The sequence below is a fragment of the Nanorana parkeri genome, unplaced genomic scaffold, assembly GCF_000935625.1.
Source record: "Nanorana parkeri isolate BGI_ZX_2015 unplaced genomic scaffold, ASM93562v1 scaffold535, whole genome shotgun sequence".
Taxonomy (NCBI): Eukaryota; Metazoa; Chordata; class Amphibia; order Anura; family Dicroglossidae; genus Nanorana; species Nanorana parkeri.
In genome coordinates, this window is record NW_017306803.1 from 996,764 (window position 1) to 1,021,052 (window position 24,289).

The 24,289-nt window shown below is 42.1% G+C and overlaps 2 protein-coding genes across 2 annotated transcripts in view; both read left to right on the forward strand.

Moving 5' to 3' along the window:
* Positions 1–5,699, forward strand: part of HNRNPK (heterogeneous nuclear ribonucleoprotein K) — a 10,170-nt gene extending 4,471 nt beyond the window's left edge. Inside the window, exons 6-15 of the mRNA XM_018561631.1 lie at positions 677–749; positions 846–959; positions 1,159–1,287; positions 1,368–1,675; positions 1,784–1,820; positions 2,341–2,356; positions 2,490–2,554; positions 2,635–2,804; positions 3,457–3,536; positions 4,936–5,699. Coding sequence (XP_018417133.1) covers positions 677–749; positions 846–959; positions 1,159–1,287; positions 1,368–1,675; positions 1,784–1,820; positions 2,341–2,356; positions 2,490–2,554; positions 2,635–2,804; positions 3,457–3,496 — 952 coding nt within the window. The 3' untranslated portion in view covers positions 3,497–3,536; positions 4,936–5,699. The remainder of the gene's footprint in view (positions 1–676; positions 750–845; positions 960–1,158; positions 1,288–1,367; positions 1,676–1,783; positions 1,821–2,340; positions 2,357–2,489; positions 2,555–2,634; positions 2,805–3,456; positions 3,537–4,935) is intronic.
* Positions 5,700–21,180: 15,481 nt separating this feature from the next.
* The window catches only part of KIF27 (kinesin family member 27), a 46,047-nt gene continuing 42,938 nt past the window's right edge, over positions 21,181–24,289 (forward strand). Inside the window, exon 1 of the mRNA XM_018561630.1 lies at positions 21,181–21,478. Within this exon, the coding sequence (XP_018417132.1) occupies positions 21,181–21,478 (298 nt within the window). The remainder of the gene's footprint in view (positions 21,479–24,289) is intronic.

Here is a 24,289-nt window from a genome sequence, read left to right on the forward strand (position 1 = left end):
AATTTTTTTTTTTTTCCCCCTCTTCTTCTTCCCTCACTGATCTTCTACGTAAGTTATGGTCTTTTGGATCCACTAATTTCAGTAGAAAAGGGGAACAAGCATAGCTTTCAAAAGTTGTTTTATTTTCCACATATATGTAGCTGTTTTCTAAGTGGTTTCTGTCTTCGTGGCCCACCTGACTCCTTCAGCATTGCCTGTTTTTCATTTTTCTTTTCTAATGAAGTGCTAACTCTTAATCACTCTTTCACTTCACTTTTTATGTTGCTTTTTGTGTTTATTCTCTTCAAAGCCCATTAGTATTTCAAGTTTAAGTGGTTTCATCCATACAATGTCCACCAATTGCATTTTCCAACTTTTCCCTGAAATCCGCAAGTCTCATTCAAATAGTAAGGGTTTCCTAAAATAGTGGTGACGGGGAATTTAATCGTTCACTTGTTTCCAGTTCTGTGCCTTTTTGCCCGCTTTATCTGAGTCCTTCCAGAGTCCCCCTGCCTTACCAGCATCTAAATATTTACTACCCAGTTGCATTGAAATTGCCAGAAAAATATAAAGGAAAACACATGCATGTGTACATTCTTTAAAGAAAGGCAATTTGTTTGTGCTGCTATTCTCAATTTGTTCTTGCTGGGTGTTTTAACATGTTTTTCTTTTCCCTTTTTTGTCATATGTTGCACAGTATACTGAGTATAAGTGCAGACATTGAAACAATTGGAGAAATTTTGAAGAAAATCATTCCTACATTAGAAGAGGTAATTTTACCCCCTACTTAATATACTTATGTACTTGTATATTTTTGTGTTATCTTTGGCAACCATATTTATATGCCTGCATTTCTTTTTTTGCAGTACCAGCACTACAAAGGAAATGATTTTGATTGTGAGTTGAGGCTTTTGATCCATCAGTCTTTGGCAGGAGGCATTATTGGTGTTAAAGGTGCAAAGATCAAGGAACTTAGAGAGGTATTTACTATATTAATCTTTTTTTTATTTTTTGATTCACATCAACTATGGAGTGATCTACTTTGGACTTTTGTGCTAGTCATTTGTAGTGGTTTATTGGGATGTATAGCAATAATTTGATTAAATCTTCAAATATTGAATGTTGTGGAAAACTGGCAGTTGAATTTTGTGGTTTTAAAACTATTTGTTATTGTTACAGAATACACAGACTACAATTAAGCTTTTCCAGGAGTGTTGCCCTCATTCTACAGATCGTGTTGTGCTCATTGGAGGAAAGCCTGATAGAGTTGTTGAATGCATCAAAGTTATCCTTGATCTTATATCTGAGGCAAGTGTAAATTAGTTGCTCAAGCTTTAATGTACAACTATATATTCTATGTGCTTAAATATTTTTTTTCCCCCCTACAGTCTCCAATTAAAGGACGGGCTCAGCCATATGATCCTAACTTCTATGATGAGACTTATGATTATGGTGGTTTTACAATGATGTTTGATGACAGACGAGGCCGGCCTATGGGATTCCCTATGCATGCCAGAGGTGGCTTTGATCGAATGCCTCCAGGACCTGGTGGTCGCCCGATGCCTCAGTCCAGAAGAGACTATGATGATATGAGCCCTAGGCGAGGACCCCTCCCACCTCCTCCAGGTCGTGGTGGTAGAGGTGGCAGTAGAGCACGCAATCTTCCTCTTCCTCCACCCCCACCACCAAGAGGAGGGTAAGTAAATTTTTTATGTATTCATGCTGAAGTGAACTGCATATTTGTTTTATGGTTTTGACTCTTAAGTCTGTTTTTTGTTAAATAATTTTAATTTGGTTTTTGTAGTGATCGCAGAGGTAGACCCGATCATTATGATGGAATGGTAAGGCTTTTTTTTTTTTTTTTTGACCATGCAAATTTTACATCCAGTACTAATGTATATGGATCGCATTACAGTGCAGGGCAACTCCCCTATTCACGGCAGTATATGGACATGTAGCATCTGCCATAAAGCTTTGACTTCTTGATGAATACAAAGTGACAATATTACTGAAGTAGTGGTGTATTACTGAAGCTACTTTTTGAACATGCTGAATTTTAGCATTCATATAAACTTTTTTAATATATAATCTTAGCAATATTGTAGCGGTTTTCTCTCTGTGAGACATTTTATCAATGCAAGTATACTCAGTAGCCTTTAGGGCCAAAATGTTGTAACTTTTTATTTCAAACGTTTTCTACATTCTATCGTTAAGTGATGAATATAACAGATTAACAAATGAGTTCAGAGCTTCCGATGTTTATTGCAAGAGCAAACTTGATAGTCTGTGACCCAGGAAAATAAAACCCTTCTTTTTTTTTTTTTTTTTTTTTTTTTTTTTTTTTCTTCTAATATATTGCAGGGTGGCTCAGGATATGGTGAGTAGTGCTTTCTAAATTTTTAATTGTTAATCTAGTAGGGTGTAAAACGGAGTAGTGGGAGGAAGTCCTTTCCACCAGTACCGTTTATGTAAAATATGTGCATATGTAATGTATATAATTTCTCACACAGGTCGTGGATCATATGGTGATATAGGCGGACCTGTCATAACAACACAAGTAACCATTCCAAAAGATGTAAGTGCTTTTTATATTCTAATGTAATGGTGCATGTTCTCAACTGTGTATACACTAAGAATTTCACTCCTGTGCTGCAGTTGGCAGGGTCAATTATTGGAAAAGGAGGTCAGAGGATTAAACAGATTCGTCATGAGTCTGGAGCATCAATAAAAATTGATGAGCCCTTGGAAGGATCAGATGATCGTATCATTACCATCATTGGCACCCAAGACCAGATACAGAATGCACAATACTTGCTTCAGAACAGGCGAGTTACCGGCATGTTGAGTTTTGCACGTTTCTGTTAACTAAACATTGGTTACGTTTTACAATATCTGTATGTGGTCTTTTTTTACTGCTTTAACTTTTTTCCCTTTTTTTTTTTTTTTTTAGATTTTCCTTGTCTGGTGTATATACTAATTTATAATGCTGTCAAACTAATATTGCTTCACAAAATTAACAGCTCTACTTTCTGTCGTGAAACGACTGCAAAAGATTTGTTAAATCAGAATTTTATGAATGTTCCTGTAGATTAATTTTAAATCTAGAAGAAATCAGTGGAAGTTGGTTTAGTTCTGTGTGGAAGACTAGTGATTTTGTTGTTTTTAGATAACGGCAATGACAACAAATCACGGTCTGCCATATGGCACAGACCATGCCTCTACAGGACATGTTACAATGGGTTTTGATTTGATGTCATGCAGCGTTTCACAGCTTTCTCCTATTTACTAACCTTTTTTTTCTGCTTATACTCTAGCATGTTTCGGTTTTTTTCTTGTAAATGTTAACTAACTCGCTTCTCATAATAATCATGTTTAACTGCGTTGATACTTTGTGTTTTTTTCCCCTCTCTCTCATCTTTTATGTAAGGAAAATGCACTTACAGGTTCTAATGCAAGATTTTCTTTTTTTTTTTATAGTGTGAAGCAGTATTCTGAAGATTATGCTTATGGGTTTTGACTTCTAAAACATTGAGAGGCACATGCTCAAGGGTTCTAATGTAAGATTTTCTTTTTTTATAGTGTGAAGCAGTATTCTGGCAAGTTTTTCTAAGACTAGTGAAGAATGAAGGAATCCTGCATCTTTTTTCTTTTTATCTGCGCTTCTGATTAAAAAAAAATAAAACAAGCCAACATTCCTCTGCTTCATAGGTGTAATACATTTAAGGCATAGACAGAAACTGGTGTTTTGATGTTATGGCCTAGAACTGAAACAAAGGATGTGCTTTAAGTATTTTAGTTGAAAAACAATCTAGTAGGAGTGAGGCTCATTTACAAGCCATTTTTCTTGGTCTAACTTTGGTGTTTTGGAGATTGTTTTTAACTTATGGCTGATTTATCTAAACTGTATATGTTAAGAGACCTGGCAGTTATCGGTATCCACCCTGGTGTTGGTGGAAATCGTTTTTTTGTAAATATTTTTTATTTTTAAATAAATTTAGTGAACTGTGGGTTTGGTTTTTCCTACTTGCCTTCACATTTTCTAGCGAAACCGTTTGTAGGCTTGTGACATAAAAAGCGTTACTTCCTAAAATTGAGTTTACCCTATTGCCTGCAATGTTATCAGTAGAATCTCCAGCACTGAACATGTTTTCTTTCTTTTGCAGGGTTAATATATGGCTCTAACAGACACTGCTGCAGAGGAGGAAGTGATCAGAGAGCAGTGTTAAAATTTAGCTCTTTGCACTTGAGTCTGGTTGTTTTATAGTAATTTCTAATTCTCACAATAAAACTATTTTAATGAGAAAGGTTTTGTGTGTTTCTGATCTATGTTTTTCAAATCTAGATGGGATTTTTGATTCTTGTTTTTTTTTTTTTTTTTTTTTAATCTCCCCCCCCCAAAAACTTTTGCTTATTTGAGTGACTTAGGTTTATTCCGGAACTACACGTTTGTACACTGTTTATAGACCTTTTGTGTTTTTTGGGGGTTTTTTTTTTCTCTCCCCCCCTGTTTAGATTTGAAAAGCTTAGTCTTTCATTTAAGGTTTGTCAAGTGCAAGGTATGCCTAACTTTCATCACTGCCTGGTTACCTTTCTTTTGAGCATGAATTGTCTAATGCTAATGGCAATAGTGTTTGCTTAAATAGATGAGATGGCCCTTCCTTTCAAACTCTTATCAAAGCAAATGTGGCAGTTAGAGTAAGGTTTTAGCAAAGGACTTGATAATTATTTGGGGAAACTTTTTGTTGTAAGCAGTAATACTTGGTAACACTGGAATGCCATGATTTAACAAGATTTCAACTTGGAGGGTTGATTTTCTAGGTTTTTGTTCATCAGAAAGAAACTGCATTTTGGTTACTTTAAACAATGTAATCTGTTATTTCCTGCTTGGAATAAGCCATGTGCTTTCTTGAGGTTTTTTTTTGTCTATCCAGAACAAAATATGAATTTCTTTTTCAGGCTTAAGTGGATTCCAAAAAATTTTGTTTAGAGCAGCTACAATGAAAACATGGAACGCTTTCCTCCTCTTTTCGTTGCTTATGGATTACAAACCAAGATCTGGATCTCTGGATGCATTTGTTAATATTAACCAGAAGCGCTAAGAATCCTCAATCTGCGGAGAATACCCCAACTCCAAGAGAATTGTACAGAATTAGTAGAGCTGAATGAATATAACTGCTTTATGTTAAAGATAATTATATTTTTTTGTTATGTTCCAAGTTTAGTTATTACATGGAGAATGAAGCTCAGCTTAAGCTGTCCTGTGCAGATCTTGAATGGGATACCTATTGATCTTTTAAGGAGCAACTAAAGTTAATTTTTAAATTTTTTTTTTTTTCTTAATTTAGAATCTTGTGTTTTGTGGGTTTTTCCCCTCCTGAAATTGTCTGTTGAAATTGGGGATTTTGTGTTCACTGTAACAATGTGCCGACTGTACACATTGCTGTTTTATCACTTTTACATTGGTATGTTGTATCTAAAATTGGTCACCTGTGTTAGTGTATTGAGATATGACCAGCTGTGCTCTCAGTTTTTATCAATATAATTAAAGTTTAAAGGATTTTTTTTATTCCTTTAGATGTAGCCAAGTGAGCAGTGAAACATTTGTTTTATCTGACTAAACAGAATTGAAATTTAAACTAGCTGTTGTCTCTTGCATTCTGTCCAGTATGAAGATCTCAAATGTTAGCCTGTGTATGCTGTAGGTCTCTAAATAGGTAATTAAGGTTCTTTTTAAGGTATAATCTTGAGTGCTTTAACTATTTCACACATGTTCCAGGCTCCAGTCAAACACAAATAAAAAGGTAGTAATTGCACCATTCTCACTGCCTCAAGACATCTGCATTGCCAAGATAAGCTAAGAAGGATAAGCACGATACAAAACCTGTTAGCTTGCAGAGAAGGTATTTTAATTTAATTGTCTGACTATTACATCTGAGCACAATTTTTTTTTTTTTTTTAAATATATATAAGATTTGCATTGCTTGGAAACTAGACATTTTAACAAACACTAAGGGGTTTTGGGTTCTTTGCTTCAAAACTATTGCTGCCCAGGAACACCTTGGGGGTGTGTAACAATTGTTGCACACCAAGCAATGCGAGACAGATTTAATTCCCCCTCATTTGTGCTAAAGTAGCACTGTGACGGAATTAAACCTGCCCTGGCCCCTTTTTAATTTTCGAATGAAAGTCTGTCTCCTCTCGATTGTTAATCTGTGGGTTTGCTGCTGCTAGGTGTATGGGTTATAAAAACACAGGCATCTCTTATAAAAGACTCATTCATGCTAATTGTTTTAGCTTTGAGGCTGGTGCCTTGCATTGATACAATGCATAGCATTTTTTAGCTTGGGTTTGTTCTTTTTGTAATGTCGCAAAAAGACATCTATTTCTATGAACTACAGGCAATGTGAACAGGTTTAAATAGGGCTCATAGAAAACAGTTTTTGTGCCCTGGCATTGAGCCTGCAATCAATGCAGCTCAACGGGACTGGTATGAAGAAGCCCAGTAACTGACTGAGAACCTAAATGCCATTTACATTTCTTTTCAATTTCCCTAATGTCCATGGTTTTTCAGATACTTGAGGGGAAAAAACATTAGTTTGGGTCTTTTAACCTCTTGCCGTCCGCCCGTAGTAGAAAAATGGACGGATGGCACTGCTGCATTGGCGGGTTGCCGTCGCCAGACGGCATTTTTTCCTGCTCGCGCACGCCCCCTAGCGGGCACGCACAGGCAGAAAAGACCTGTCCAATGCGAACACCCGGTACCGGGTGTTTCACATATAGGCGATCAGCGGGTCCATAGCCCGAGCGTGACCCCGTCTTTTATCTTTTACCTAAAAATTGGGTAATAAATGTTTTATCATTTAATATAGGGGAAACTTTTTTAAATTTCGGTGATTTTTCCTTTAATATAGTAAAAAAAATAAAAACCCCAGTGGTGAATAAATACCACCAAAAGAAAGCTCTATCTGTCCCCAAAAAAGGGTATAAAATTCATTTCAGTACAGCGTTGCATGACGGAATAAATGTCAGTCAAAGTACCGCAGCGCTGAATACTGAAAAATGGCCTGCATGGGAAGGGGGTTTAACACCGCGGATGTCAACTGGTTAAAAAGCTAACACATTTTCTTACATGGGACTGGTAGTCTAAATTGGGTAATGTCACTATCAACAATTCAAAACTGGTTATGGCATACTAAAAACAGGTTTTTCTGTATGTTACTAGTAAAACCATTTCCATATATTAAAGAATTTGCTTGTAAGGGAACAATCCATACAACTGTTGCTGGACCACAATAGAAGAGCTGCTGGTGGATTGAAGTTGGAGTGAAGAATCGTTAAAGCTGGAATTAGAAAGCCTTTTCTGGGGTAATAGTGACCGATAAATGGAAATCTGTCTTTCAACCAAAACACCTGTCTAGGGAGGCTGATGGAACTACATAATACCTTGTTTCCCTGAAAATAGGACCTAGTGCTATTTTTGGGAATTGCTAAAATATAAGACCTAGTTGTGACCATTCCCAGGGCCGGTGGTGGCTTAAGGGGGAACTTGAAGAGCCGCAGGGGAGAATCAGCGGTGCTAACGAAGCCAGCACTAGAGGCATCACCGGAGCCGCATAAGCTGATGCCTCCTTTATAGTGCTGGCTCCTGTCACAGGCGGAGTGATGCCAAATGCACTCTGCCTGTGAGGAATCGATAGTGAAAGTGCGCTTTGCTCATTCTGGCCAGCGATTGGTTAGCAAATTGCTCTTGGAAAGGTACGGCACCCAATTGTACTGATCACCATATTTTTGTACATGAATACATGTAGACTTTTTTTACATGAATAAGTGTGGATTGTTGTACATTAAAAAAAAAATAAGACCTACCCCGAAAATAAGTGTTTTTTGGAGCCAGAAAAAAAAAAAACAGTGTCTAATTTTCGGGGAAGCACAGTAGTTATGAGACCATTAAGCTTAACCATGTACAGCAAATACTTGCAAAGGAGCCCTTACAACACCCTCCCTTTTTATTTTTTTAATACTGTGAGTAGAAGTCTCATTTGCATAGGTTGCTGGACACATTGAAATTGCCTTTGCTGCCCCTGAAGGGGGTTAACACTGGAACTGACTGAGGTCATGTGCTGAGTGTAGTGCACACTCCGTGACTACAGTACAGACAATACAGTGACAAGAAAGCATCTCCCCATTGCTACTCCTGCATGCTGAGGATCCTTGGTTTGTTCCTACAGTGGCCTTAGTCACCTCCTGCTATCAGACCCTTACTTGCTACCATCTGTCTGGGTTTCATGAGTATCTGAGTCCCTGTCTCATACCATGAGCCTAAATTGTCTTACCACTATATGGTTGCAACATGTTTCTAGACCTAGAAAGGACAGTAAAGCTGCAGTGGCTGACAACAGCCCATGTTCCACTGATGGTTGCAGGAATGTTTGTGTTGTGCCTTATGAAGGTGCTGATGTCTGCTCTCTGGAATTCTGTTTTCCTTTGATTCTAGAGTCTACCCCATCTTTGAGTCCTCCCTAGCTCCACCAAGTGGGGCAAGCCCACTGCTTTATTGCCCAGGGTCTCTACTACAGTTACGTAACACTTTGTGGGCCAGTTTACTCAGTTTGTGACTGCACAGTGCACCTACTCCTTCCCTTACAAATTCTATGGCTGATCTACCCACATCCTAAGCAGCCTCTGAGCCATTGGTTACAGTGACTCTATCTGATTTTGAATTACACCAGTCTCTGTCTAAAGAGATTATCCTCAAGGAGTCTATCTGTATTCAAAGAAAATGGGGTGATTTTTAAAGGGGCTGTGGGAAGCACTAGTGTGGCCACATTGTTTAGAAAATGTGCTGCCATAGCAGTTATCTCTAGCAGCCTCATGTAAAGTGTCTTCAGTATATGGTCATCTCCTGTAGCATGTTCGCAGTCTCTTCACAATACCCGCTCTTGCTCCTTAACAGGGAAACCACTAGGACAGTGGAGGGTGTTCCAATGTACTGACACCAATGATCCAAGGTGGTTGCAAACCTTTAGAACTCCGTTCTCACTTGCAGGCCCTGCCCTTCACCCTTTTCTGGCTGTGACTAGTTGGTCAAAATCCTTTGAAAGTGATCTCTCTCCTGTGGCAATGTATCCTTTACTGATAGAGCGTGTGGAGCATTTGTGATGGTCTGCTGGAAGCATTTCAGCTTGTATCCCATATTGGTATCAATACACATGCTTAGAGCACTGGTTACAGTGCTGGCCTGCAGACCCTGTTTAGTCTTTGAAAGGCATGTCCTCCAACCAACACTTGATTGTTATGAAGGACGTCACTGGAGGCAAGAGTACCCACTGTCCTCAGTGTAAGAAACCTAGGCACAGGTCTGCCAAATCTCATTTTCATTTATTTCTGAAGTATGCCTATTTACGCCTCCCAGACTTGGTTCTCTGGCCATCTGCAAAATCTGAGGTATAAAGCCTTCGAAACCCTCTAGAAAAGCCTTAATCAACAGGGGTGCCGCATGTTCCAAAGTGGGGGTCATTTGTTATTCTGTGCATTTCTGGAGAGTTTGCCTTTCAGTCGCTTAGGTGCTGAAAACCCCCCCTCAGGGGTATGCACACCTGAAGTGCGAAGACTGGATCTCTTGTCCTCAGCCCCTGTACAGTTGTACTAAGGTTTGGTGCAGAGATGCACTTTTTATAGCTTAAATACAAATGTAAACTTGGTACCATTTCTTCACGATGAGCTGGCTACTGCGCATCTCTCCTCTTCGAGGCATGCTTTGCAGCTAGTTTACATATGCTGCTGTTCTTGTTGCTAGGCCTCTGGGAACTATGCTGCCTATTGCTGCTGCTGCCGCTAAACCCGGGCAATGGGAGCCCCACCACACACCGCTGCTGCCGGTTGCTACCTTGTCACTGGGTCATCTGCTACTGTTGTCAGGTTTGGATACGGGCAACCTCTAGTCTCTACCGTGATTACAGGGGGTACAGAGGTGAGTGAACATAGATATGAGGCCACGGTTGCAAGTGCCACACATCAGGATTGTGGCTCAGCTAAGCGGTCTTTGAGGGTCCTTTGTTGGGCTCCCCTTCTCCACTGCTAGCTTCAGGATCATCTTTGGTTCCCCTCTGGCAATATTATGATATGTTATCTAAGGAGGAGTTTACTACTGTTACGGTGGATTTTTGGGGGAAAATGGGTAAGCTTATCCTTCTAGCCGCAGGTGCCACAAGTGAGCCTGTCCTGCTCCCGCTGAGGTCCCATCTGATTCTCTGTGTGTTCGCTTGTTGAGAATACGGGGAACAAGAAACTGTCTCCAGTTCTCTCATGAAGAGGACCTGTCGTCTGAAATTTTCCCTATGCTAAAAGACACATTTTCTGTCTTTGTGGATGTGGTCTGCATTTGTTTGCAACTAGAATTGCCTTTCTCGGCTCTCCCAAAGGTCACGTGTTTGGGGTCCCTAGGAGTGCCAAAACCTGCCAAAAGTTTTCCAGTGCACTTGCTCATGCTGTCTGTGCTATATAAGGATTAGGATCACCATGATAAAAGTTTTCTCCCCGTAAATGTTTGTCCAGCAGTATCCTACTAAGGATACTTTTCTTAAAGTTATATTACTGTATATACTATACAGTTTGTGTGTGAGACCTTGTTGGTCTGGTCCAAGGCTATAGCTAGGGACCCCTGATCTATCTTGACTGATTCTGCTTTTCCACTGCTGCGTAGATGGCCAAGCAGATTCTGTCTGCCAGATTTTTGAATTAACCTGTTGTCGAACCACATGTGTTGGATTTTTTGGCTAAAGTGTGTGTCGGCAGAACCCCCTCTAGAGAGCATGCCCTTCACTGGAGGGCATCTCTTCAGGGAATCCTTGGATGTGTACATTAGGCAGGTCATGGAGGGGGCAGAGAGTACCTTCTTACCTCAGAAGAAGAAACCTAACAAAAGCCCAATTTTCCCCCCCCCCCCCCCCTTTAATAAAAGTGCATCTCCTTTCCTGAACATTGGGTTTTATGCCCATGCAAGGTACACAATTCCATTGCAAGAACTGGACCTACAAACCTGCCAAGGCAGGAAGAAGGCCCTCTTCTCTATGAAGGAGAGTGCCCACTTGTAGTTTTCTCAGCACTCTGGGAACAGGACATTTCCAACATCTGGCTCTAGAGTGACGTTTTACAGGTCTACATGTTGAAGTTTCACTGCCTACCTCCTCTCTGTTTCCTGCCATTTCAGCTTCTCTCTCAAGGGGTCAAAGTCCCCGTTATGGAGGCAGAAATGTTCCAGGCTTTTTACTCCAACGTGGTCACTGTTCCCAAGGCCAAGGTGGGGGCATCCAGAAGTTCTGAATGGAATCCACCCACTCTGTCATTAACTCCCTTCACCTGAGAGATTCCTTTGCCTCAGTGGGCATCTAGCTTCCAATTTTGTAGTTTCTCCCTTTGTATTGTCCACAATGCCCAGGGTATTCACCACGATGCTACAGAGGAATGGCCAACAGGCCTTTCGTGGCTCCTGCTCTGCATGCAGCGATTTCCTTGAAGGTGACAGGGGAAAATCTTGTTTGTGTATAATTTTACCCCCTATCAGAAGTCATGGCCTCCGTGTCATTTTCCAAACCCATCTCTGCGCCCTTGAAGTGGCACTATACTTACCTCCCCTACAATAACCTCAAGCTCCCTTGCCAGTACCTACATCTTCTCATTGGCTTCTTCCAGGTTCGGGATCTTCAGCCATCTTGATTAAACTCAGGGCTTTCATTATGGGTAAATGATGGTGTCCATACAGCCTATTTGGCAGCCCCCCTCAATGTCTCCCTCACCATAGAACTCGTAGGCTGCTTATCACATTTGTCGTGAATGATGCAGAGTGCAGAACAATGATGATGGAGGATCAGTCTGTTGCTTCTATTAAGTCCATAGTAGGCATTGGCTCTCTGTAGCTATGGCCATATTAGTGATGGTTTTTTTTTATACCAAATATAAAATATAATTTATAGCTCCAATTTGGAAGTTAAAGGATTAATTAAATTTTTCCAGTGAGCCTGAGTTAGTAGCTGGGCTTTCTCTTTTTCAGTTCTAATGAACTTGCCTACCTAGTCTGAAAGGACTGGTTAAACATGAAGTGAGGTTGGCAGGAAATAGAGAGAGGCAGGAGTTGAGGTCACACAGCCATGTGTTTGGGAAGGGCAGCAGAGCAGATAATGGAAGGAAGAGTGAGCAGCCATGCCTGTGCTTCCTGACCAAGCAAGGATTAAAGTCCCTAATTTAAAGCTTATTAATTGTGTATATGAATTATAACTTTGATACATATTTAAACTAGGGTAAGTAGATAGTTTAGGGTTGAATGCTTGTGTATGCATTTGTATGGATAGACTCACTGGTTTCCTCTGTGTTTTTAACCTATTCAACTCTACATACACCCTTTTCTAATTTTAATTCAATCCAGATACCTTTTTTTTTTAATCTCTTATCTGTGTAAATGCTTACACTTCTTTAAAGATTGCTGTAGAAGCCAAGACACATATTTAGAGAAAGGAAAACAGACGTCTATATTCCAAACTAGTCTGTTACCCTTATTTAATGATTTATATATAAGGACTGGGTTTAATGTGGAAGTGGCCTACTTGCCTCCACAAGGTAAGTACGCTGCCAGTGGAGGATGCCCCTCTTATTCAAGGAAACTATGTACAAGTACCTTAGCCTTGTTCCAATCTCTGTTTGCTCTCCGGTTCTGGTACTGGTTGTGGAGATCTTAGCCCAAACTATGCATTTGGTGTAAATCCTATACTTGTGACGTGGTTGTTGTTGGTGTTTACCAACATATGGTGAATTGCGTGGACCAGATGGCCCACACTCTGAACCCTTATGTGTGACGCAGCACTGAATACTTTCTTTTTTTACTTGCTTTTGTGCATCAGCCTCATATCCATGCAGATACACAGAACACTTTGGCTAAAGTGTTGGATTGTGGAACAACCTACTAAAAAGGTGATTCCCTGCATGTCCTTTGTGGACAATCGCCTCTTCAGTGCTTCATTGATTGGACTAATTATGACTGTTACTGTCATGACCTACAGGCGAAGGTTGTGAACCACAACTGCGGAGAGAGGAGAGGCTGCGGGGTTGGTTTGGTATCTAAAATGGCAGTCAGTACTGAATTCCAGGCGTCACTCTCAGTCTACAGCGAAGAGTTCGGAGTTCTTGACATCATCTGCCAATTAGATAAGGGATCTGTTAATGGTGCACAGGGAAGGTATTACTTCATACCCCCTAGTGCAGCATGAGGTTAATTTTGGTAAGGATACCTCGTTTGGTCAAACGTCGACTGAAAGTCCCATACACAGCAACCTTACTGAGCCACAACCTGGAGGGATGGATAAAGGGAAGCAGACTGACATGCTCTGCTGGTCAGGCATTATCAATGATTAGATGAATGAAAGATAGCAGTTCTTAATATAAACCTGGGCCTAAGATCTGCGCTACTCCCTTGGCTCAGAGTAACTAATCGCTAGATGAGGAGAGCTACTTTAATCACGCACAAGGGGCTTCCACACTTTAAAGATAGTTTATAAACATTGGTGGACTTCTTTCTTCCTCAGCGTCCCCCCCGCTGCTCCACCGGAACCAGGAGGTAGTGCCAGTGGCGGAGCTAAGGAACAAAGGGCCCTGGTGCAAGATTTTTTTTTTGGGCTCCCCCCCCCATAAACAGTAGTGCTGTGACAGTTCACAAACTATCGAGGCACATCAAGGAACACACACATACTAGTGCCGGCCCTGATTAACCCCTCAAGCGCCACACAGTCACGTACCTGTAGTGGCCCATGAGAGCACTGATCCTTTCCCACACTGGCAGCCCCACCCTACTGCCGGGATTGCGCCCACACAACAGAGGGTCCTCCCCCCTGCACTTGTCACCAGGACCTTGAGGTTGCCCCTGTCCACCTGAAATTGTGACATCTTGTGTCCGGGGCTATGCTCGTCTGAAAACCTAACACAAGATTCCAAACCCGGACTGTCCGGGTGAATCCCGGACAGCGGGCAACCCCACATCTAGCGTTCATATAAGCAAGTAAATCTTAATTCAGCATTCCTCAAGATCTCAGGGGTGCTGCGCAGGGTCTCAGGAGGCTGTGCAGGGTCACATAAGGCTGTGCATTGTCTCACCAGGGCTGTGCGGGGGTCTCAGGAGGCTGTGCGGGGGTCTCAGGAGGCTGTGCATCGTATCAGGTGGGCTGTCAAGCCTTCTCCACTTCATGGTTTGACAAGATCCATGCAATCAAAATGAGTTAGCTCTTATAAGGGTACTTTAGCTGCAGCACTTACTATGTAAAGCTACACAGAAGAGGGTGTAATTATTACTGCACATGCATGCAGGCAGGTATGTGACTGCATTACAATCATAAATACCAAAATGAGGACAATAATGGAGAAGTTACCACTGGAAACCAGAAGTATTGGCTGTTATTGGGTATCTGTACATTTGCAGAATTTTGGAGTAGCTGTGCATGGCGACCAATCAGCCTCTCTGTTTCATTTTCAAATCTTAACTGAACAAACTGAAGAGAGAAGCTGATTGGTGGTCACGGGCAACTGCTCCATATTATGTCTGCTCCAGCTCATAAATTCCTCTAGTATGTTTCAGGAATCATGTCACTTATAAAAACTGCTGCAGAAATAGATCTGTATTTATTTAACCACCTCCCGTACCTGAATGGCCAGAGGGGAGTCTTGTGGGACTATGGCCAATTTTGGGTGTGGTCATTTTCTGCTATTTCGCACACGCAATTTTAAAGCTCGACATGTTTGGTGTCTATTTACCTGACGTGACCCCGTCTTTTATATTTTACCAAAAATTTGGGGTGATAAATGTTTCATAACATTTCATAGGGAAAGTTTTTGTTACAAAATTTAGGGTACTTTTTTTGTTATATAGTAAAAAATAAAACCCCAGTGGTGAGTAAATACCACCATAAGAAAGCTATGTTTGTCCCCAAAAAATTGTATAAAATTCATTTCAGTACAGTGTTGCATGACGGAATAAATATCAGTCAAAGTACCGCAGTGCTAAATACTGAAAAATGGCCTGGGCAGGAAGGGGGTGTAACACCCCGGTCTTTAAGTGGTTAATTAGCAAATCGTGTTTTCGGTATAATTGCCCAGGTGATGAAACTCAACATGTGGCTCCTCCGTTTATAGATTACAGCGGCTGCCCTCTAGCATTAGGCCCCGTTCACACACGAATCGGCCTGCACGTATAGCTCCATGCTGCGTGCGGGGCCTTACCAAGCAGCTGCCGGGAAGGACAGGTGCTGCTTGTGATTAGAACGCAGCCCCCGTCCTTCTTTATGGGGCTACGCGGCCGTACGCCCCCCTACGCTCACCTCAGTTGCAGGTCCGTAGGGGTGCGGGTTTTCTGGCCGGGACACATACAGGATCCATTCCGGCGGCGTATGAATACGATCACCCGCACCCCTGAGAGAAGGCTGAAACGGACAGGAAAGAACAAAAACATCATTTAACCACTTGCCATCCGCCCGTTGTAAAAAAACGGACGGACGGCACTGCTGCATTGGCGGGTTGCCGTCTCCAGACGGCATTTTTTTTCTGCTTGCGCGCGCCCCTATATGTGCTAGTTTTTTCGCCCCCCCACGCGCGGCCGCCGCCGCCGGTTTTTTTGCCCCCCTCCCCTGACACCTCACCTTCAATCCTGGGATCCGCTGCCCCATCTGCGGCCCGGGACCGGCTCGGAGGGCGTCAGGAGGAAGAGGACAACAGAGAAAAATGTCAAAAGTGTGTCAGTCATTTACGAACAGAAACTAAAAACAAGCTCAGTCATGAAGGGGTTAATGCCACTTTTAGTGCTTGTTTTGGTCTAAAATAAAGATGATACGTTTGTCTGATCCTTGATCCCATGGTGGTGACTGCTCTCCCTCTTCGCTCTGGCTCTGGAATGTCAGCGTCCTCACGTCCAATGAAAGTCAATGGACGTGATCCTTACACCGCTGGAGGCCGGGGGAGAAGAGGCTGTGGGGACCAGTGTAGCAGCCAGGTGGGACCGAAGATTGGGTGAGTGTATCTTATTTATTTTAGACCCTAGACCAAAATGAGCACTTAAAGGAGAACTATGAGATGAGTGATTTCCACTCACCTCATAGTACTAGCCGACCTGTGACAATGAGACTGTCACAGGTCGGCTCAGTAGATCGGGAGGTGAGCGAACACATACCGGGTTCGCTCACCTCTCGATCCTGTCACGGCTCTCTGCCGTGACAGAGGGAAGGCTGGATTCCCCTCTCCCCGATCCTCCAGCGCTGACTGGCGGAACGGACGGGGGAGGGTACAGCTGGCCCTGCCTCTAGATAGGCAGAGCCAGCTGTCACTCACGCAGCTGGGCGGATCCCGTCATCTACGTCGGGATCCGCTCCGGCTGCGGTGTCTCAGTATACCGCGAGCTGTAGTTCGCGGTATACTGAGCTTAGGGTGACAGGAGGACGCTAGTTTGTGTCCTCCCGTTACCCTAAGGAGAACTGTGGGGAAAAACACTGACCCCATAGTTCTCCTTTAACCCTTGCAGTGCGAGGGTAGCCCACGGCAAAGGTTAATTTTTACATGGGCAAAGCTTTTCTTAACTCTTGCCGTGGGGCTACCCCCCAGACGGAAACAAGCACTGAACCCCTGCGAGGGGCGGGGGGATAGCCCCGCTGCAAGGGTTCATTTTTTAAATAGCCAGAGTTGTTTAACTTCACGACGGCTCGCCTGCTCTCACTGCGGCCGATTTTTTCCTGACAAAGCGCATGCGCAGTACCACAAGGATCTTAACGGGTGCGCGGAGCTGATTTTGCGGCTACAGCAGCCATTATTAATCATGTGCATTTACCTTAGCCGGCCACAAGGAGCGCTGTGACGGTTTTTTTACACTCCGCAATTTTTGGACCCATAGCGTATCCGTCGCTAGGAGGCTGAACGAGCGGTTATGGTTGCTAGGGCAACGTGAGAAAACACAAAGTGCATGGTACCGGGGGAGACCGATAACTTGTAGCTGCGAGCGGCAGCGGCAGCGGCCAGATTTAGCTGTACCGGGGTGTCTTCACAGTCTTCGTTACCGGTGGGTGTCTGTGTGTGTAACTCTCGTGAGAGCTGCTCTGTGTATACATGTGTAGTGGATAGTAGGTTACCGCATCATCATCATAACACCGCTGTGTATGCTTCCATGTTCCTTTTACTCCCATCACTTTGTAGTGGAAACGACACGTTCAGGTTAACTTTAGCACTTCTGGAGTGGGTGGGCTATTGCAGAGTTACATAGGTTGAAGAAGATGCAAGTCCATGGAGTGGAACCGATAGGATGAATAAATAACTAGGAAACCTTCATTAACAAACCATATGCCCACAGATGATCCAGAGGAAGACAGATAAAGTATGGTCCAATTTGCTCCAACATTGAAACAAATATTTCCACATCCCCAAAGGCAGTTGGATGTTCCCTGGATCAACAATCTCTGGTGTTATTCCTTATAAACAATGATATCCTGGTAATTTAGAAATGCATCCAGGTTTTAAAACGTAAAACTGATCTGGCTAGAACTAGTTCCTAAGGAAGCCTGTTTCATGTATTTACAGCTCTAACTAGAAAGAAGCCTTTCCATATATGGAGATTCCACTTCTTTGCCCCTCTTAAGCTGGCCATACACCTTACAATTATCTGCAGATTTTCTGTGGTCAGATGGAAAAGGTGCAACAGATTCCTCCATCTACACTTAAAGGAGAACTATGGGGTCAGTGTTTTTCCCCATAGTTCTCCTTAGGGTAACGGGAGGACACAAACTAGCGTCCTCCCGTTACCCTAAGCTCAGTATACCGCGAGCTAGAGCTCGCGGTATACTGAGACGCCGCAGCCGGAGTGGATCCCGACGTAGATGTCTCTACTGGGTTCTTTCAGCGGGCCCCTGTTGACACTTAGGCCCCATTCACACCTATACTTTAGATGTAATTAAGGATTCCTGCGTCAGGAACTTGCGTTTTTGCTGCAGCAGGAATCCCTAATTTGCTGTTTGCAAACAGCAGCTGTCACCCGTTCAAATGAATGATAGTGGGACATTGGCACACCCCATTTAATTGTATGTGATACGATTGCATGCAGTTAGGAATCAATCACTGTCCATGAAGGCATCGATCGTGCATCTAGGGGAGAGTGATAGAAGTTAGGAATCATGTTAGGAATCAATCGCATACATGCGGTGTGTTCTATTAAGCAACTACCATATATATTGCCTGCACTGTATAAGCAGTATATACTCTATATTTACTACAGAGTACACACTGCTAATACAGTGCAGACAATACATTTACAATTATACTCTGCTAACATGAATGGATTAAATGATCTGTATGTAGCCCTGTACTAGGGATCATTTAACCCATTCATGTTAGCAGAGGATAATTGTAAATGTATTGTTGCAGGCACTCTATATGTACATGTACTATATACTACATATAGAATGCACTGAACAATAGATTTACAATTATCCTCTGCTAATATGAATGGGTTAAATGATCCGTAGTACATGATATGTAGCCCTGTACTACGGATCATTTAACCCATTCATGTTAGCAGTGCAGAATTGTATATCTATATGTACTGTACATTTACAGCACAAATGTCCCGTACATTGCAGCAATAGATTTACAATGATCCACTGCTAACATGAATGGGTTAAATGATCCTTAGTGCAACTACATGTTATGTACTATGGATCATGATTTAACCTATTCATGTTAGCAGGGGATAATTGTAACTCTATTACTGCAGTGTACTGGACGTATGTGCTGTATATGTATTATGGATCATGATTTAACCTATTCATGTTAGCAGGGCAGAATTGCGAGCGCCTCCCACAAGCTGAGCACCGAAATGCGATGCAGCGATCCTGCCTAGCGCCGACTACAAGAGGCACTGCGTGAGGCAACAGGGATCGGAGTGAAACTGTAAGTGAGGGAAGCTGGGACGGGGCTGGCTGTAAATCTATTGCTATAGTGTACTGGACGTGTACTGGACGTGTGTAATGTATATGTAGTACATATATACAGCACAATCCTCCACTACACTCCAGAAATAGAGTCACAATTCTCCACTGCTAACATGAATAGGTTAAATCATGATCCATAGTACATAACATGTAGTTGTACTATGGATCATTTAAAGTCACCTGTCCCTTTTAAGAAAAAGTATCGGTAATTGGTATCGGCAAGTACATGAGGGGATGTACTTGTACTTGGGCCTGAAAAAGTGGCATCGAGACATCCTATATATATCTATAGCGATATATATATCTATAGCGATATAGATATATATATATATATATCAGATCATAAAAGTCCAGATTGCTTTTCTGTATGATTGTACCAGATCAATGACTCAGAAAGAATTGAAACACAAGAGGTGATAATGGCATCCAGGTAAATAGTATTTTTACGAGCAGCATCCATGTTTCTTACGACAAGGTTCTCATAAAGTAGATGTAAACCCTAACGTAAAATTTAGTTTAATAAAACTGAACTCCAAGATAAGCAAATATTGTCAAAATAGAAGAGGCATGTGTATTCTTACTTGAATCTTGGGGTGCTTTGTGAATTCCTTCAAGATCTATGCAGTAATTCAGTGAGAATGTATACTTCTGTGCAGGAGCTTCCTGTAATAAGGACCAGTCACTGCTGCTCTCTCTTCTTGTGTGCCTGGTCTTGTATCCGCCCCCTCCTGTAGTTTTCTGCAGGCAGGCTGTAGTGGGTGAACATGCTGGGTCCCTCCCACAGCTCTGCTCTCTGTATAGGTTATGTGTAGCACAGTGATGATGTCACTGCTTTTTTTTTACATGAAATCCTCTTTTCTTTTAATAATATACATCTTTATCTTTTGTTGCATCTGGTTGCTGCTGCTCTCCTGCATCCTGCCTGCACACATGCACTCCAGCGATGACTACATGTCATTTCTCATGGCAGGTTTGCTTATGGCGATAACATTTAGCCATGCCTGCATAATGTGTGTTTGAAATGTCTCCATCAAAAGCCTGTTTGAAAATTGGATGACAGTTTTCTACCTATAATAGAAAGCGGCAGATTTGTAAGTTTTGCAAATTACTTTACAGGGGTGGGCAGATTCTTAGGCCCGGTTCCCACCTGGGCGTTTTTCCGCGCGTTCGTACTCGCGGAAAAACGATCAAACAGGGAAATGCCATTATTTTCAATGTGCATGGTTCCCATCTTGGCGTTTTTTCCGCGAGTACGAACGCGCGGAAAAACGCCCAGGTGGGAACCGGGCCTAATGGAGTTCAGGAGCCAGTCTGCACAATTCAGGAGCCAGCTCTCTATTGACAACTAGAGAAAGTTAGGCACCAGCTGTCATTTTTAAGGTGCATTGGCTTCCTAGGATTTGTCCAGCCCTGGTTTGAAACAACATTAACATGTTAAAGATTACATGAGATGTCTAGTGAAATGGTTTTTTATATACTTTTAAGTGCAACGTACTCGCGGAAAAACGATCAAACAGGGAAATGCCATTATTTTCAATGTGCATGGTTCCCATCTTGGCGTTTTTTCCGCGAGTACGAACGCGCGGAAAAACGCCCAGGTGGGAACCGGGCCTAATGGAGTTCAGGAGCCAGTCTGCACAATTCAGGAGCCAGCTCTCTATTGACAACTAGAGAAAGTTAGGCACCAGCTGTCATTTTTAAGGTGCATTGGCTTCCTAGGATTTGTCCAGCCCTGGTTTGAAACAACATTAACATGTTAAAGATTACATGAGATGTCTAGTGAAATGGTTTTTTATATACTTTTAAGTGCAGTTTTGCCCATTTTAGCTTGAAGCTGTCAGTCCTGCAATGAAAGAGTTGGAGGGTCAATACAAAATAACAAATGACCTGTAATTTGCATTTTTAGATGATGCATTGGCTCTCTTTTATGAAATCTGTGTTGCCGGCCGACACAAATGTGGGTCAGATATCCAGATTCCAGTTCTTAGCTGTTGCCAGGGAGTCCCATACTGTTTCTATTTGAGACCCTTTTATAAATGAGGCATAGTTATTATTATTCTGGTAACAGAAGCACCCGTGGCATTATCTGTGATTGTATACATAGAGACCATGCATCTAATGATAAGTAACTGTATTTTGCAGAGACAATGCCCTAAATTACAAGTGGGGAGTCAACGTTGATCGAACGATTCACATCATCATGGAGGAGATTCCAGTAAAAGTGGCGCTGAGGATTCGGCCTCTGCTGTCAAAAGAGATTCTTCACAACCACCAAGTGTGCGTGAGGGTTGTTCCTAATACACAGCAGATCATAATTGGGAAAGATCGCAACTTTACATTTGATTATGTCTTTGGAAAAGCTTCATCTCAGGACGATGTTTACGGCGCCTGCATCAAACCCCTCTTAGTGTCATTGATTGAAGGATACAATGCAACAGTGTTTGCTTATGGACAGACTGGCTCTGGCAAGACATACACAATTGGAGGCGGCCACGTTGGTATGTTATAGAAGTGTGCAAGATAATATTTTCATTTTACCAATGTATTTTGTCACACAGAATCAAGATGTGTGACAAACGTCAAAGGGTTTGTAAACACGGCATCTGTTTGTTTTTGAACTTCTTCTCTGCTTATACAAGCAAATGGGAATGCAAAAACATCTCATAAGCAGGTCAGAAAATGCTCAGAGCTTCTCAATGGTAAGCAGAGTGCAGCTTAAAGCATTTGTATTTGCCAGTTTTCACAACCCCTCTCTCCACTGAATGGTGAATTAACCCGTTACTGACTGCATAACACATATAAGCAGCATCAGACGTGGGCCTTCTTCCGTGGTGCCGCATATATGTGCACCTGTGCTGAAAGATAAAATAGCTAGATCGGGGCCTGATATTGGTTAGTGTCGGGGTCATTGTCAGTATCAGTGTGATTTTAAGTATGATAAAAAAGAAAAATACACACTATTTTTTTTCTGGGCTCTACACTACAGGTACAAACATCAAATAACACATACAGTAGGTGGTGTCACTGGGAGCGACAGGAGTAGGAGAGTTTATTTAGGTTTTTTGTGTGTGTTGGTGGGTCATGGTAATGGCAAGACATATACAGCTAATGGGGTCTATTTAAAAAAAAACAAAAACTTAATTATTATAAATCATCCTTCGAATCTGCATGTATATTAGTTCTGTGCGAGTTAACCAGCAGTTGTGAGAATGGGGAAAAGTCAAATGTTACGCAGCCCTTTACATACTGCACATTCACATCAGTCCCTGCCCTCAAGGAGCTTACAATCCAAGGTCCCTATCTCACATGCATACAGGGCCAATTTAGACAGGGGCCAATGAGAGAGGGGCCAATGAACAGCATGTCTTTGGAGTGTGGGAAGAAACCGGAGTACACGGAGGAAACGCACGCAAGCACAGGGAGAACATGCAGACTCTATGCAGATAGTGTCCTGACCAGGATTTGAACCAGGGACCCCCAGTGCTGCAAGACAACCAACATAAAATGTTACAATTCAAGAGAACGCTGGCAGGCTGGCCCCATTGCTAGCCCTTTAGTACCAATGGATACATTTATATTCTCATTCCTTACAGTGGTTTCTACAGTTCTAATGTGTTTCTTGTTACTTACATGTATTCATTTCCTATGATTCTCTGCTCCATCTGGTGGCTATAGCGTGGTATTTTCCTCATTTGCTCTTTACGAGTTTACCTATTGAAGAACGAGCTATGCATATTCTTTATAAATAGACCCCTATGTAGATGCAAATATATGCACAGTTTTACTAACACATGCCACAGTTGCAAAACCGGGTTCAGACTTTTAGGTTTGTTTTACTTTCTATCATTAAGGGGTTAACCAGGTGCCAAATCTCTTCCACGTTGGGGCTCTTATTGTCATTATTTCTTGGCAGCTGAACTGTCAGTTTGCCATTATTTTGATTGGAAATAGAAGCAAGCGAATGAATGGCATGTTTAATAACTGGGTGTCACAAAATTTGCATTTGGGTTGCATGTTTCTGATTTTTCTATAGTTTTCATGGGACACTGGCATATAAGTGCAATTATATAGAAGCTAATTACATGTTTTTGTTCCCTTTACTTTCGTCCTCTTTATCTTATATTGCTGTCTTTTTTTCTAATTTGTGCCTTTACTTTGACATAGACAGGGGCGGATGGCAAACATGGTTCTCTTTTAGTCATTTTGAATTTCTACATGTTTATAGAAGTATTATTTTCAGAATTTCCATAGTCATATAACACCAGCAAATCATGCAGCAGAGAACCGTACATCCTGATGCCCAACCCCTCCTTTAACAGCCACACAGCCATACACAATAAACACACCAGGGCCAGTCTGGTCAGAACACGGTTATCCTCCCAATATGTTTTATGGGATACTGAAACAGTCGGAGTAAACCAATGCTTACACAGGAAGAGCAAACCAACCTCTTGGTATAGAGCAAAACAAAGACCCCGGTGCTATTGAGCAACTGTGGTAACCACAAATCCATCATATTGCTTTGTTTAGCTGAAGAATATATAATTACTTAGTCCTATCTCCAAGTGTCCTACAATAATTATATTAAAGACCAAGTCCACAGATTTTATTCTATATTTGTGTTTTGTGCTATTTTCTAGACATCCATCAGGTTTCTTTTTGTATTCCTGTTGTCCTAACCTCTTGAATTTGTATAGGTTCATGTTTCCTAAGGGCTTTATTTCCTTCAAGCACCTGCTGGCTGAAGTGCGGTGGTGTCATAGAGACCCCTGTATTCTAATATGCGTGTCTTTTGTTTACCTGTCATTCTTGGATTACTTTTTCATGAAAACAGAAGGCATGCCTGTGTGTTGGGCTGCCTTGTTTAGTGGGCAGATTTAATTTTATCTTTGGGCCATCTGTCACAGAGGTGCCACTTTAATATTTATTAACTTTACTGACCCTTGCTTGCACATTAAAATTGTGTTTAAAAAAGAACTGAGGCTGAATTTTTTTTTTTAGTTTTGGATAGAATAATTAAGGATTATTACCCCTTGTTATGTGTGTCTTCGTGAAATTTCCCTTCACTTCCCGTCTGATAGCCACAACAGGAAGTGAGAGGAAATCCTTCCAAAGTGAGGGAGATCTATGGGGGTCAGTAATGATGCGTGGAGGAAACTGAGTTCGCCTACGTTTGCCCAAGCCCATGCAAACGCACACCCTTCCTGGACCAGTAAGTTGTGGCAGAGCCATTATCTGCCCCTTTGTGACGTGTAGCTGCGGGGCAAGGAATGCCCCTGCCATAACTGATTGACCCGGGGGGGGGGCCG